The following is a 14,176-nucleotide window of genomic DNA, read 5'->3' on the forward strand; positions in this document are numbered from 1 at the left end:
TATGTGTGTGTATTTTAATACACATATTATATATATAATCTACATGTATATACATATTTTACATACTTAATATCTGTTGATTCAGCTTCCTAAATAACTCTTCAGATAATTTATCTTTCGGATGTCACTGTTTCTTCCTTTCCATCTGGACCATATTTTAAACAGATCATTGAAATAATCTTTCCAAGCACTATCCTTGCCTTCAGACTTACCTTGCTTCGGTGTATTTTTCTATCAATCTTTGTACAACATATATTTATTTCCTAAATTTTTTCAGTCTAATATGTTGTATTTAGTAGGATAAAGCCCAAACATGCATGTATAATTAGCATTTGTGCCCCTTAATTTTATAGTTCCTTCCATCTACCACTCCTACCCATGAACCCAAAGTTCCAAGCCTAGCAGATGGCTTGTAGCTGTCATAACACAAAGTCCTCTTTCATGGGATCATGTCTTCAAATATTCTGTTTCCCATCTCCTGCATTTTATTTGAGACATTCCTGTCCCCATGCATTTTTACTGTCCTTTTAATACTCAGCTCAAGCATTGTCTAAACCCTGCAGTTTTCTCTGTTCCATTTTTCTTACTCCCAGCCCTGGTTTAGACTAGTGGTTCTCCTAAGTGTGGTTCACACTCCAAAAGAGTCAACATCACCTGAAAATTTTCTAAAAATGCACAGTATCAGGGACGCCTGGGTGGCTCAGTTGGTTAAGCAGCTGCCTTCGGCTCAGGTCATGATCCCAGCATCCTGGGATCGAGTCCCACATCAGGCTCCTTGCTCGGCAGGGAGCCTGCTTCTCCCTCTGCCTCTGCCTGTGCTTGCTCTCTCTCCCTCTCTCTCTGACAAATAAATAAATAAAATCTTTAAAAAAAAAAAATGCACAGTATCAGACTCCTTGCTGGGCCTAATGAATTAGAAACTCAAGGGGGAAAGGCAGCAATCTGGGGTTTAAGAAGCCTTCATGGGCTTCTGATCTCACTAGTTTGAGAACCACTGTTTTAGCAAATGAACTGACTCCTCTTTAAGTCACCTAAAATTTGACTATAATTTTTTTTGTTGTTTGTTTAAGATTCTCACTCTTGGCACCTGAAGGCTCTGTCGGTTGGGCGTTTGCCTTCTGCTTGGGTTATGATCTCAGATTCCTGGGATTGGGCTCCCTACTCAGTGTAGAGTCTGCTTTTCCCTCTCCACCTACTCCTCCCCCCTGCCTATACTCTCTGTCTGTCTGTCTGTTTGTGTCTCTCTCTTTCTCAGATAAATAAATAAATAAATATTTTAAAAGAAAACATTTTTTCACTCTTGATAAAATGTGAATCTCTACTTTTAATTCTCTAAATGCCGGAGACCATGCTTTGTCTTTATACTCACAACACTTTCAAAAATTTGACACATTGTATATATTCAATAAATGTCCAATGAGTGAATGAAATACTTTGAAATTTATATTAGATGCCATCTGTTCCCAGTTTCTCTGGTAATAGACACATTTCACTGGTTATGTCCTCCCTGCAAGATCTTTCTACATGGAAATAACCAAAAGCCATTTGAGGTTACTTTTGCACCCAATTCAAGATTAGGGAGCCCTCCCCCTGACTGCAACCATTATCAAATATTTTGAAAATTTATAAGTTTCTACTTTTTAGGAATCTGGCAACTTATGTACTAGTTGATGCAAAATAAATACTACAGTTCCCATTCCCCTTTACCACACTTCCTCAGTACATTTCTAGTTATTTTTCTTAACTTTGTACAAGAGCCAGTTAAAGAGTTAAGCATTTTTCTTGCAAAGTGGGAAAAAAAAGGGGTAATTATCTTAACTTTGTTGCAGAAGGACCTTCTCATATAAAAGCAATAGAAGAAATAGGAAATTATCAATAAAATCCTATATAATTAAATATTTTTCTGCCTCAATAGAAACAAAATTTAAAAACGAGTAACAAATGGGATTTTTTAACAGCTCTGAGAAAGGTTTAAGGTAAATAACCTAGGGAATGTTTACAAATCAGTATTAGAAAAGTTCACATCTGTAAAAATAAGTTGATAGGCCCCGTTATCAAAAATATCTGCAGCTGTGATTACATTTCAAATTAAAATTGGAGTCTCCGCTTTAATTTTAATTTTTATTTCCTAAGGGGGGGCCGGGGGGGGCAGGGAACAGCAGCAGGACCTAACATATTCTACAACCTTTACATGGTACCCAGCACTGCCTCACTACGGAGCCTCGGGCTTGCTTCCTACCCTCTCTGCCTCCACTTATCCCTGTGCATATCCATAACCAGGACTCCCCAGAGTCAACGCTATTCACCTCCCAGCCTGTCTATGCTGGTTTCAGGGTCTCAGGAAACCAGAAGCCAAAGCACCTTCAAAAAATGTTTAGCGTGTGTGTGTGTCCAAGTTGCCAGATGACAATTTGAAATTCAACAAAAAATCATGGCTTCATATTTTCTGCTGCTTTACATTCCCAGTGTTAACATCCATTAATAATGTTATTCTACAGACAGAAGTACATTTTAGAAATTTAACATGAAAGTGGTTTCCCCCATTCCAGATCATTCATTCATCCTGAACTGTGATATAATTCTGTTACTTGACAGAAACTTTTTTCTTCTCTCATTAATCACTTACCAGCTCCAACTTTACCTGACTATGAAGGAGTTGATGCCTCTCTCAATGAAACGGCCACCACAATAACTGTATTGTTGAGACCTGCACAGGCCAAAGGGGCACCAATCAGGTAAGAGGTGGAAAGTTCTAGTAATAGGGAAAAATAGCAGTAGAAGAGATGTCTTCTCACAGTTGCTTAACAGTCGATATAGTGGTTCATTTCTAAGAGATGTTCACTTGAAGATAGCTGTCAGAAAGACTTTATTTTGGTTTTGTTTTGGTTTTGTTTATTTTTCATTTGGACAAAGCCTGAAGATAGACTTTTAAGAGTGAGGTTTGAAGGGGTTTTTGAGATTATTCATGATCTGAACCATTCTCTGTACTCTGATTTAAGAGCATTGCTCTTTGATTTTTATTTTTCTCTAGTTCCATTTCATGCCACTTCTCTGTCGATATCCATGGGATATGAGCTTTGAAGGTATTTGTTAGAAATAAAAGGGGAAAATAACTCCTATCCAATGCATTAAATCTGTTATAATAATTTATGAATGCTTGAAAAATAGGAAGCTTTGAGGAAATAGAAGGAGATTAGTTATAATGAATGCAGCTTATGTGACCTTTTAATTCCTAAATTGTTGCTTCTCAGGAATTCCATAGTAAATATTAAAATTCAATTTGCTATTTCCTTTCAATATTAAAATCTCCCATATTACCCTCATCTTACAGATTATGAGCCATGTTGTTTTCTAGAAGTGATTTGAATTATTCCAATGATTTTTAATTTTTCACATTTGTAATTAGATAAATGTCCAAAACTTAAGCAAGTGTCCACGTGAAGCTTGTAAATTTGGAGGATACTTTTATTTTTATACTTCCCTTGAGAAGTAAATCGAGGCACAGAAATCAGGGCAGTTATTTCAGAATTGATTCATCTCAAGTTGTTTACACATTCATTGAGAAAATTAATCTTTGTTCTGTGTATAAAATAAATACTTTTAACCCTCTGAGAATTTTTGAACCATTCAAACAGTCCTATATCATAGGAAAGGAAGACCTTTTCCCATTTAAAAAAATTTATAATAAAAAAATTATTAAAAGAACCTGAGTCCATAAAGAAAACTCCTATCTGTTCTGTCTGACTTAAAATCTTGGGAAAACCATGCTGGAGAACAAGAGACAACTGAATACACTTGTAATATAAACACTTATGAAGCACGGGCTCCTTGAAAATGAAAAGTACATATATAGTGCTATTCATGAATCAGTGATCTGTGAGTGAGTCTGATTGCTGATCCAGAGGAGAAAGAGAAAATGCCTCCATTCAGCATCTTTTTCTATTGACAAGTAATCAGGGTCATTCACATGTTCCTACGTGTGATAAAATTTACTTACTATGTGTAAGTTCTGCTACTGCTCTTTGAATGAGCTACCAGGTACTTGCATTTCTCTTGGAAGACTTAGATATTTGAGTGAATTCAGCTTTACTTAGTGTAAATTGCATACACAATGTAGAATGCTGCACAACGTAACTTTCACTAGCTCTTTATTCATTTAATCATTTTATTACACAGACATTAACTATGTATCACATGCCTGGCACTGTGCTAAATTTTGTAAATTAAAGACAAAATGATCACAACAGAACATAGCCTGTGCTCAGATTTGTCATGGACAATCAAAGGAGTCTGTAGCCTTGTAAATCCTTTGCTCATAATTGGTGTTGAGGAACTTTGTTGAATTAATGAATGTGTTATCAGTAACATGTTTTGAAATCAAAAATCTTTCTTTTACTTCCCTTACATTTTCTTATTAGAAAATTTCTAATTTCCAAAAATTCATATAGTCTTAACTACTGGTTATACAAAAATCATCCTTAATAATCCTATATCCTTGGGGTCCCTAGGTGGCTCAGTTAAGCATCTGACTTCGGCTCAAGTCATGATCCCAGGGCCCCGAGATCGAGCCCCACATCAGGCTCCATACTCAGAGCTTCTGAGTACATCCAGAATATGGAGCTTCTCCATCTTCCTCTGCCTGCTCCTCTGCCTACTTGTGCGCTCTCTCTCTCTCTCTCTGTCAAATAAACAAATAAATAAATCTTTTTTAAAAATAGTAATTCTATGGCTAAAATCAATAAGTCAGGAAATGACAGATGCTGGTGAGGATGCGGAGAAAGGGGAACCCTCCTACACTGTTGGTGGGAATGCAAGCTGGTGCAACCACTCTGGAAAACAGCATGGAGGTTCCTCAAAAAGTTGAAAATAGAGCTACCCTATGACCCAGCAATTGCACTACTGGGTATTTATCCTAAAGATACAAATGCAGTGATGCAAAGGGGCACATGCACCCAAATGTTTATAGCAGCAATGTCCACAATAGCCAAACTATGGAAAGAACCTAGCTGTCCATCAACAGATGAATGGATAAAGAAGATGTGGTATATATACACAATGGAATACTATGCAGCCATCAAAAGAAACGAAATCTTGCCATTTGCAACAACATCGATGGAACTAGAGCGTATCATGCTTAGCAAAATAAGTCAAGCAGAGAAAGACAACTATCATATGATCTCCCTGATATGAGGAAGTGGTGATGCAACATGGGGGCTTAAGTGGGTAGGAGAGGAATCCATGAAACAAGATGGGATAGGGAGGGAGACAAACCATAAGTGACTCTTAATCTCACGAAACAAACTGTGGGTTGCTGGGGGGAGGGGGTCTGGGAAAAGGGGGGTAGGGTTATGGACATTGGGGAGGGTATGTGCTTTTGGGTAAATTGGAAGGGGAGGTGAACCATGGGAGACTATGGACTCTGAAAAACAATCTGAGGGGTTTGCAGTGGCGGGGGGGTGGGAGGTTGGGGTACCAGGTGGTGGGTATTATAGAGGTCACGGCTTGCATGGAGCACTGGGTATGGTGAAAAAATAATGAATACTGTTTTTCTGAAAATAAATAAATTGGAAAAAAAATAGTAATTCTATATCCTCTTTCTCCGACACAGAAATGTACTTCTTTGTATTTGTTGGGAAGACATTGCACCTTCCCTGGAATTGATTCCCATGGCTGAGAACTCCCAAATTTTACATAGTAGGAGATTAGGGTTCAAAAATTAATTTACAACCAGGAATACTATAGGAAGAAATAATTAAATTATGTATAAACAGCTATTTTAAAAGAATGTTACTAACTGGGAAAAAAAAATCTGCCTCCCAACTAATATTCTAATCCCATCTTGTCCATCTGTATTTTACAATGACTTGCTCAGCTATCTGGGAGTACCCGTAGATGGGGACCAGGTAGCAGGACTAGACTTGTCTTGTTGACCAATGTGGCCTCAGATGAGCCCTGCTTCCTTTATTTTTTTAATCTTCCCAGGACATAGTCCTGTCTCCTTTCCTCTGATCACATTCCTTCCTTTGATATGCTGCCATTAACTGGAGCCTTATCTTGAGGCTTATCTTGTCCAGTGCTCTAACTTCTTTGAAAATGAGGACCCAAATTAAAGTAATCAGTTTTCATAGCACTGTTATTTATGTCTGATACTTCCAGTCTTTGATTTGTTTCCCATCACTTCTTCAGATTCTTGAAGCTATTTTATTTTTCAGCCAGATTCATATTTATGTCAGCGTATTAGAATCTCTTATCTGCTAATGCTTGTTGCCATTCCACTCCGTATGCGGCCCGTCTTCTCTCCTCCCCATAAAAGCTAAACCTATTTACCACCTAGTTAAACCTCCTGAGATCCTACTGCACCATATTCATAGCCTCTGCCAGACTGCACCCTAAGATCCATTTGTCCCAAGGTCAGTGGAAATACCTAAATCATTCTGCTCTGGTCTTCCTAATATTAAACAAACTCCAGTTCCTGAAGCCTCTTATCATAGCACCTTGTTACAGAGAGTCTGTACACTGAGTTCAATAGTGTTATCAAGAAAGCCAAAGTTACCGATAGTTACTATAAATGTATTGATTCCAGTGACATTCAATATGCACCAGGGACCGAACTGGATACTTGGGACAGAAATCCACATAAGGTGGTTTAATATGTGCCCTCAACTGTTAACTGCAGGCTCAGAAATCAATGAATGACAACAATGCAGTATGAGAAGTGAAATGACAGCAGTTAGAAAAGGTGGTACTAGAGCTGAGTTTTAAAGGAGACGTAAGAATGAGCTCAGCCAAGGGTCACTTTGAAAAGAAGGAGGTGGTTGCTGAGAAGAGAAGACACAATAATCCTCCCCAATAATTGCAAAGCAAATGGTTGGATATGTGACAGCGTGGTGCACTCCAGAACTGCAGGCAGCTCAGATCATTGAGAGGGGTGGGCATGTGGGAGAAGAGAGGTTGGAGAAATAAGCAAGGGCCAGAGGGAGAGGCTGTTTAGTGCCCGTCCAACAACTGAAGGTGGCCACAGAGCGACTGAAATCGGAGACTATTATGAGCAATTTTATGTTCCTGGAAAGATCACTCTGACAGAAACGTAGAGAATGAACTGGGAGTAAACCAGACTGAAACCAGTCCCAACACGAGGTGCTGTTGGGCCACATTAAGACAGAAGCAGTGGAAATACACGAGGCTGTGACTCTTCCACAAAGTTTTACACAAGTAGGAGAGATAAAGCTCAATGAGAAACTGAAGGGAATGGAGACTTAAGGTGAGAAATGGTCGCAATTTTTGAGAAGTGGTAGCAAAGCAAAAAGTCTTCTAACAATTCAAGGGTTTTTGGGGGGTTTTTTTTGAGGTTATTAAGTAATAACAAATATTTTTATTTGTTGTATTGGATTGCTGTCTAGAACCAAAAAGAAGGCATGCTCTCTTTGGAATGAGTTCTTTGGATATTAGAAATTATAATACATGTTACATATTTTTTGTATTTCATTCTAAGGCATCATGATGTACACAGAGCAAAAAATGCATTTCTCAGTATCACCGACCGCTGTATTCTTCGGTTCTCCTTTAAGACTGGTCTTAACATGACTACACGCTAATATAAACATGTGCAGTACAATTCTGGCAAGTGTGAGGGTTTTTTTACAAAATTAATTTTTGAATATATAATTATTCTAAAGGCTGAAAGTTGCTGTCTGACTTACCTAGACCTTTGACTCTCCTTACCGACTTTTTAAGATCTATCTCTAAAACTGGCATCACTCGACAGTCATTAGTATGGTTCAGCATGAATATCACCCACATTTAGAACCAGTTCCCTAGAATGCATAATTTATTTTCCCTTTTTTAAAAAACATTTTCCATTTTTCATAGATGGATTCAAATTCTAGCCTGAGTAGATATAATTATAAATTATAGTGTGTAGAATGTCCCACTTATTAAAAGATTGACCCGATGTAGCTGTGTTTTCAAATAATGAACACAGCAGCAGCATATTGCAAAAATACAGGGAAGAGCCCCTCAAAGGTGAACTCAGTTTATTATAAGGTGTAACAAATAAATGTGTATTTAACTGCAGCATTTTCTAAATATAAGCTTTATCTATTTTAAACTGCCAGGAAGCTACCTGTTCTAGGGTGACTAAATGTTTATTTTGTAGGTAGAACCCAATTTTTCAATGTATTCTTAGTTCGGTAATTAGTAGATAGTCGTGAAATGCAGTCAAAACCACCATTTCTTTGCAGCCACTCTGGAAAACAGTATGGAGTTTGCTCAAAAAGTTAAAAATAGAACTACCTACAACCCAGCAATTGCACTACTAAGTATTTACCCAATGAATACAAAAATACTAATTCAGAGGGATACATACACCCTGATTTTTATAGCAGCATTATCTATAATGGTCAAATTATGGAAACAACCCAACTGTCTATCGACTAGTGAATGGATGAAGAAGATGTGATATGTATGTATGTATATACACCACACACACACACACGGACTATTACTCAGCCATAAAAGCAAATGAAACCTTGCCATTTGCAACAGCATGGATGAAGCTAGAGAATATTATGCTAAGCAAAATGAGTTAGTCAGATGGGGCACCTGGGTGGCTCAGTTGGTTATGCATCTGCCTTTGGCTCAGGTCATGATCTTAGAATCCTGGGATCAAGTCCAGGCTTCTATTCAGCTTTTTCCTCTGCCCCTCCCTGCGCTTGTGTTCACTCTCTCTCTCAAATAAATAAAATATTTTGTAAAAATTAAGTCAGTCAGAGAATGTCAAATACCATATGATTTCACTCATATGTGGAATTTAAGATACAAAACAAATGAACAAAGGGAATAAAAAGAGAGAGAAACTGAGAAACAGACTCTTGACCATAGAAAACAAACTGATGGTCACCAGAGAGGAGGGTAGGGAGATGGGTGAAATGGGTGATAAAGCTTAAGGAGGACACTTGTGATGAGCACCAGGGACTGTATGGAAGTGTTGAATCACCATATTGTATACCTGAAACTAATATTACACTGTATGTTAACTAACTTTAATTTAAATAAAAACTTTTTAAAAAAACACTATTTCTTCTACAGTTGTATTAGGTCAAGAAATTGTCTGATGCCCAGTGATAGTTTAACAGAAATACAGATGAACATTTATATCTGTATCTGTATTAGTTGGAGTTCAAGCACTGTATGTTAGAGTTGCCCCCCTCCCCCGGTCAGTTCACAGATACACAACCTGAAACATTAGAACTACCACCCTCTTCCATTTGCAGAATATCCTTTTTCATCTCAGGAATTTAAAGAGATCAGATAGTTGCACCTGATATTTTTAACTGCTGCTATGACATCGAACTTATTTGAATTCCAGATAAAAATGCTTTGAAATTTAAACTAAGACAGAAATCATCTTTTTGGCCTATTTTGCCTTCTTTTTATCCTTATATACAAGCTATATGGTCCAAGTAAAATCTCTTAATTTATTCTACAGAACCGCAGTAGGTAGATGTTTTTTACTAACAGAAAATGAGAAGAGTCTTAACTTTCTATTAAATATTCTCTCCAGCCCTTTTTTAAAATTTTTAATTAAAATCAATTAAGTAACATATAGTGTATTACTGGTTTCAGAGGCAGAGTTTAGTGATTCATCAGTTGTATATAACACCCAGTGCTCATGACATCGCTTGGCCTCCTTTATGCCCATCACCCAGTTACCCTATCCTTCTGCCCCCTTCCCTCCAGCAACCCTCAGTGTGTTTTCTATGGTTCAGAGTCTCTTACAGTTTGTCTCCCTATCTGATTTCATCTTCTTTTATTTTTCCCAGCCTTTCCCATGTTCATCTGTATTGTTTCTTAAATTCTACCTATGAGTGAAATCATATGATAATTGTCTTTCTCTGATTGACTTATTTCATTCACTTAGCAGAATACCCTGTAGTTGTTGCATCCATGTGATTGCAATGGTAAGATTTCATTTTTTGATGGGTGGGTAATATTAAATAGACATGTTCAATCCTGTTATTCCTTATTTCCCTTATCCTGCTTTAGTTTTCTTTCGAGTGCTTATCTTAAATTCATTTATTTGTACTTCCTACTAGAATGTAAACTTCATGAGAGCAGAGACTTTTATTACTGTGTTCATTGCCTTAACCTCAGCACTTTCAGGTTAGCATAGAATGGCACTGAATAGACATCTGTGAATCAATAAATAAGCACTTGACTTGAAAATAGGATAGCCACTATCTTTAGCTAATTACCAGGTAGTATTTTTAATGTAGCATATCAGTGATAAGCACAATAAATATTATAAGACAGTGGTTTGAGGCCTTTTTCAAACCCACAATTCCTGAGAAATACCTCTGATAGTCTCCTCAGTGCATCTGTATCATTATAATTTGTGGGTGGATTGAGGACTAAATTGAAAAAGCATCCCAATTGACTCTATCTTGTACTCCAGTTTCATCCCTGATACCTACCTCCACCTTTAGAATAACCTCCACTGGCTTTAGAAGACAGAGTAACACTAAATGAACTAATCAGAGAAGTGGTTTTATAGCAGAAGTAGAAAAGCTAGAATCTCTTCAGCAGGATGTTTGGTGTGTTTAGTAACAATCGTCATTCAAGTTTGAAATGAAGGATATACAACAGGAGGTAGTGAGACAAAGGGTGGAGGGATAAGGTAAGAGATGTGGTAAGATATTAACCCTAGTGCAAAAAGTATAGATTTTTGACAGTAGGAGGGCTCCACATAGTTTTGACAAAGTAAAAAGTTAGAGAAGAGTGGTTAATACTCAAAGTGGTGGTTTAGGAAAGTATGAGCATTTTGAAAAATGGTTCTTTTGCATTCTTCATGAACAGTTCATGGCATTTAGAGACTGAATAGATGGTGTGATGGGTGGATGGGTAAATAGATGGATAGAAGTTTGGATGAATGGATGGTTGGATGGATGGAAGGATGGATGGATGGATGGATGGACGGACGGACAGATGGATGGATGGATGGGTCCCCGGAGAACATGAAGAAAAAAAATGAGGGCAAGAAAACTAAACGTAAAGTTTAGTTTTAGTAAATGTGGACGTAAAGTTGTAATATATCCCCCTAATGGTGGAAGCAGTGGGAATGAAAAGAAATGGCATATTACAAGGGAGGTAGAACATGGTTAAAATAGAATTTATTAAAGTTAATGCCAGGATTTTGAGCTTTATTGATTCAGAAACTGATCCTTCCTCTTACGGAAATAAGGAAGCCCTGAGGGAAATGGCTTGTGTGTTTAAGGAGTTAAGAGATGAAGCACAGGGAATATGATGGTCACCAATATATTTAAGCCTTTACTCTGTGGATCCTGAAAATGTTTGCATTAGGTCCATATGAGCTATGGTGGCTGTGCGATCTCAGGAAGTCTACTCATAAGAAAAATAGCAAAACACTGGAGATAGGAAATTTCTCCTAAAGATTTAAGGAGAGATTTTAGATATGAAATGAAAGTATACAATTGTATAATTCATAATTTGCTATCACTAAGAAGTTGCACAACCTAAAACTAAGACCAGATTCTCAGAGGTTTTATTTACTAACGGGTTAAAAAATATATATTAGGCAGTTGTAGGTAATTTTGATTTCAGCTTCAACAATTTTAAACATGAAACCAAGCAGGCTGTCTACTACATGTATCATATAATCACTTTTTGAACTAATGGAAAAATCCCCTTATTTTTTTTAGTCTTACAACTGAAGGAAAATTGTATGATGAGAAGTCATCATTTGGCCTCCCAAAAAACTATATACCAATGTCTAATCAAATTAAAATATAATAAAGTGAAATCATTTTTAGTTTTTGAACATAAAGAAATCATATTTTCAGCATCAAGTGAAGATTCATGATGCCAGTATACTGATTTTAACTTAATCATAGAAATATTTTAGGGATGCCTGGGTGGCTCAGTCCATTAAGCTGCTGCCTTCGGCTCAGGTCATGATCCCAGGGTTCTGGGATCCAGTCCCACATCGGGCTTCTTTCTCAGTAGGGAGCTTGCTTCTCTCTCTGCCTCTGCCTGCCACTCTGCCTGTTTGTGCTCTCTCTGTCTCTTTCTCTCTGAAAAATAAATAAATAAAATCTTTTTTAAAAAAAGAAATATTTTAAAACTTTAATTAAATACAAAATATGGGCAGAGTGAATGCAACTATTTAGGTGGCTTTGGGATATTTTAAATTGCTAAAGTACTAAGCTCAAACAATATTTAGATCCAGCTAGAGTTAAATACCGTTCAGTAATTAGACAACCACAAGGATGAAAAAGCATTGGCCCATTTCATGTAATCAGTCAAATCACTTCTAATTTGATTTCTCATTCCTTATTTTCTGTCCTTTAGTTAATTTGTATTGATAAATAAGAAAGTAGAAGGTGAAAACAGACTTTTTAAAAAAGTGGAAGTGTGTGACTGGACAACAGCCTGCTCCCACAGATTAATCCATGAAGGGAAGAAAATTTCTTTAAAAAAAATGAATTTTATCATTTTTAGTTTGGGGTTTCATGTCAAATTCAGTGAGCTCTTTCCTCAAGACCAGATTGCACTGTTTCTTCTTTTAATCCTCTCCAGCATCATCAGTTTGCTTTGGTCCTAATAGATGCAGAGAGACGAGCTGTCTTAGGTGAAATTCTTTTTTTTTTTTTTTTTTCCCCAATTTATTTATTTTCAGAAAAACAGTATTCATTATTTTTTCACCACACCCAGTGCTCCATGCAAGCTGTGCCCTCTATAATACCCACCACCTGGTACCCCAACCTCCCACCCCCCTGCCACTTCAAACCCCTCAGACTGTTTTTCAGAGTCCATAGTCTCTCATGGTTCACCTCCCCTTCCAATTTACCCAAATTCCCTACTCCTCTCTAACGCCCCTTGTCCTCCATGCTATTGGTTATGCTCCACAAATGAGTGAAACCATATGATAATTGACTCTCTCTGCTTGACTGATTTCACTCAGCATAATCTCTTCCAGTCCCGTCCATGTTGCTACAAAAGTTGGATATTCGTCCTTTCTGATGGAGGCATAATACTCCATAGTGTATATGGACCACATCTTCCTTATCCACTCATCCGTTGAAGGGCCTAGGTGAAATTCTTTAATTTGGAATGTACAACTTTTGTCAACTATGTGACAGAATTAGTTAAGACTATTTACTAGGTTTTCTGGATTTTTCTAGAGATATGGGATAATGGATGAGAAATTTATTTTTAGGGATTAGGTGAAATGATTAACAAGTATGAGCAATTATCATTATTGCCCAGTAGGGCAAGAATACGAAGTTAGGCTTGTTTGGGGAGTGTGCATATGTACGTCTGTCTACTGAAGAATATGTATCCACAGGATATGCAGTTGTGTAATATACAAATATAGATTCTAAGTTGAAAATAAACAGAAAAAAAAATTACGTTTGCTTAACACAGCATATGTCAACTGTGACTCCTCTTTCTCTGCAAGGGCTATGCTTATGTATTTCCTGTATTCTATTTTATTTTTTTAAGATTTATTTATTTATTTTTAGCAAGCTAGAGAAAGAGGGCGAGAGAAAGCATGAGCGGAGGGAGGGGCAAAGGGAGGGAATCTTCAAGCAGACTCCTTACCCAGTGTGGAGCCTGATGTGGGGATCAGTCTCACAACCCAAGAGTCGGAGGCCCAATCAACTGAGCTACCCATGCGCTCCGATTTCATTTTAAAATTGACAGGTGTCTGTTCCTTGGACCCCTCAGAGAGCCTGTATCCTGTCAGTAGTATTCCTAGGAGCTTCAGGACCCAACTCATCCAAAGTACACAGAACAGTGGACTAGACATGATTTCAGATAACACAGCCTTCTGCCTTAGTTGCTTGCCCAAAGCTAGATTTCTGACATTAATACAATTTCTGTTCTATTTCTACAGGAAAGGCAACAGATAGCAAACCACCAAGTTCTTAGCAATATTTTAATGGAAAATGGGAACTTGAAATATTAGAGAAGAAAAGAAAAACTTTATAAAACTTATTTCTTTTAACCTCTGAAGGTTTTCTGTTTGTAGGTATAAAAGAGTTTATGCTAAGTTAGAATTTTAGACCAGATTCTAAACCAATATAAAATTTTATTTTTAATTATCATAAATGCAAATTCAGTTTTTCTCTCTGTGTCTCTCTTTTGGTATGTCCGT

General features: G+C 37.2%; 1 protein-coding gene across 10 annotated transcripts in view; it reads left to right on the plus strand.

Annotated features, from left to right (window-relative positions):
• Window positions 1–14,176, plus strand: part of PTPRK (protein tyrosine phosphatase receptor type K) — a 586,903-nt gene that overhangs the window by 470,821 nt on the left and 101,906 nt on the right. For all 10 annotated transcript variants that reach the window (XM_044249247.1, XM_044249183.1, XM_044249202.1 and 7 more), the window contains exon 11: window positions 2,630–2,735. In XM_044249247.1, the coding sequence (XP_044105182.1) occupies window positions 2,630–2,735 (106 nt within the window). The remainder of the gene's footprint in view (window positions 1–2,629; window positions 2,736–14,176) is intronic.

Source organism: Neovison vison, chromosome 1, assembly GCF_020171115.1.
Source record: "Neovison vison isolate M4711 chromosome 1, ASM_NN_V1, whole genome shotgun sequence".
NCBI classification, from domain to species: domain Eukaryota; kingdom Metazoa; phylum Chordata; class Mammalia; order Carnivora; family Mustelidae; genus Neogale; species Neogale vison.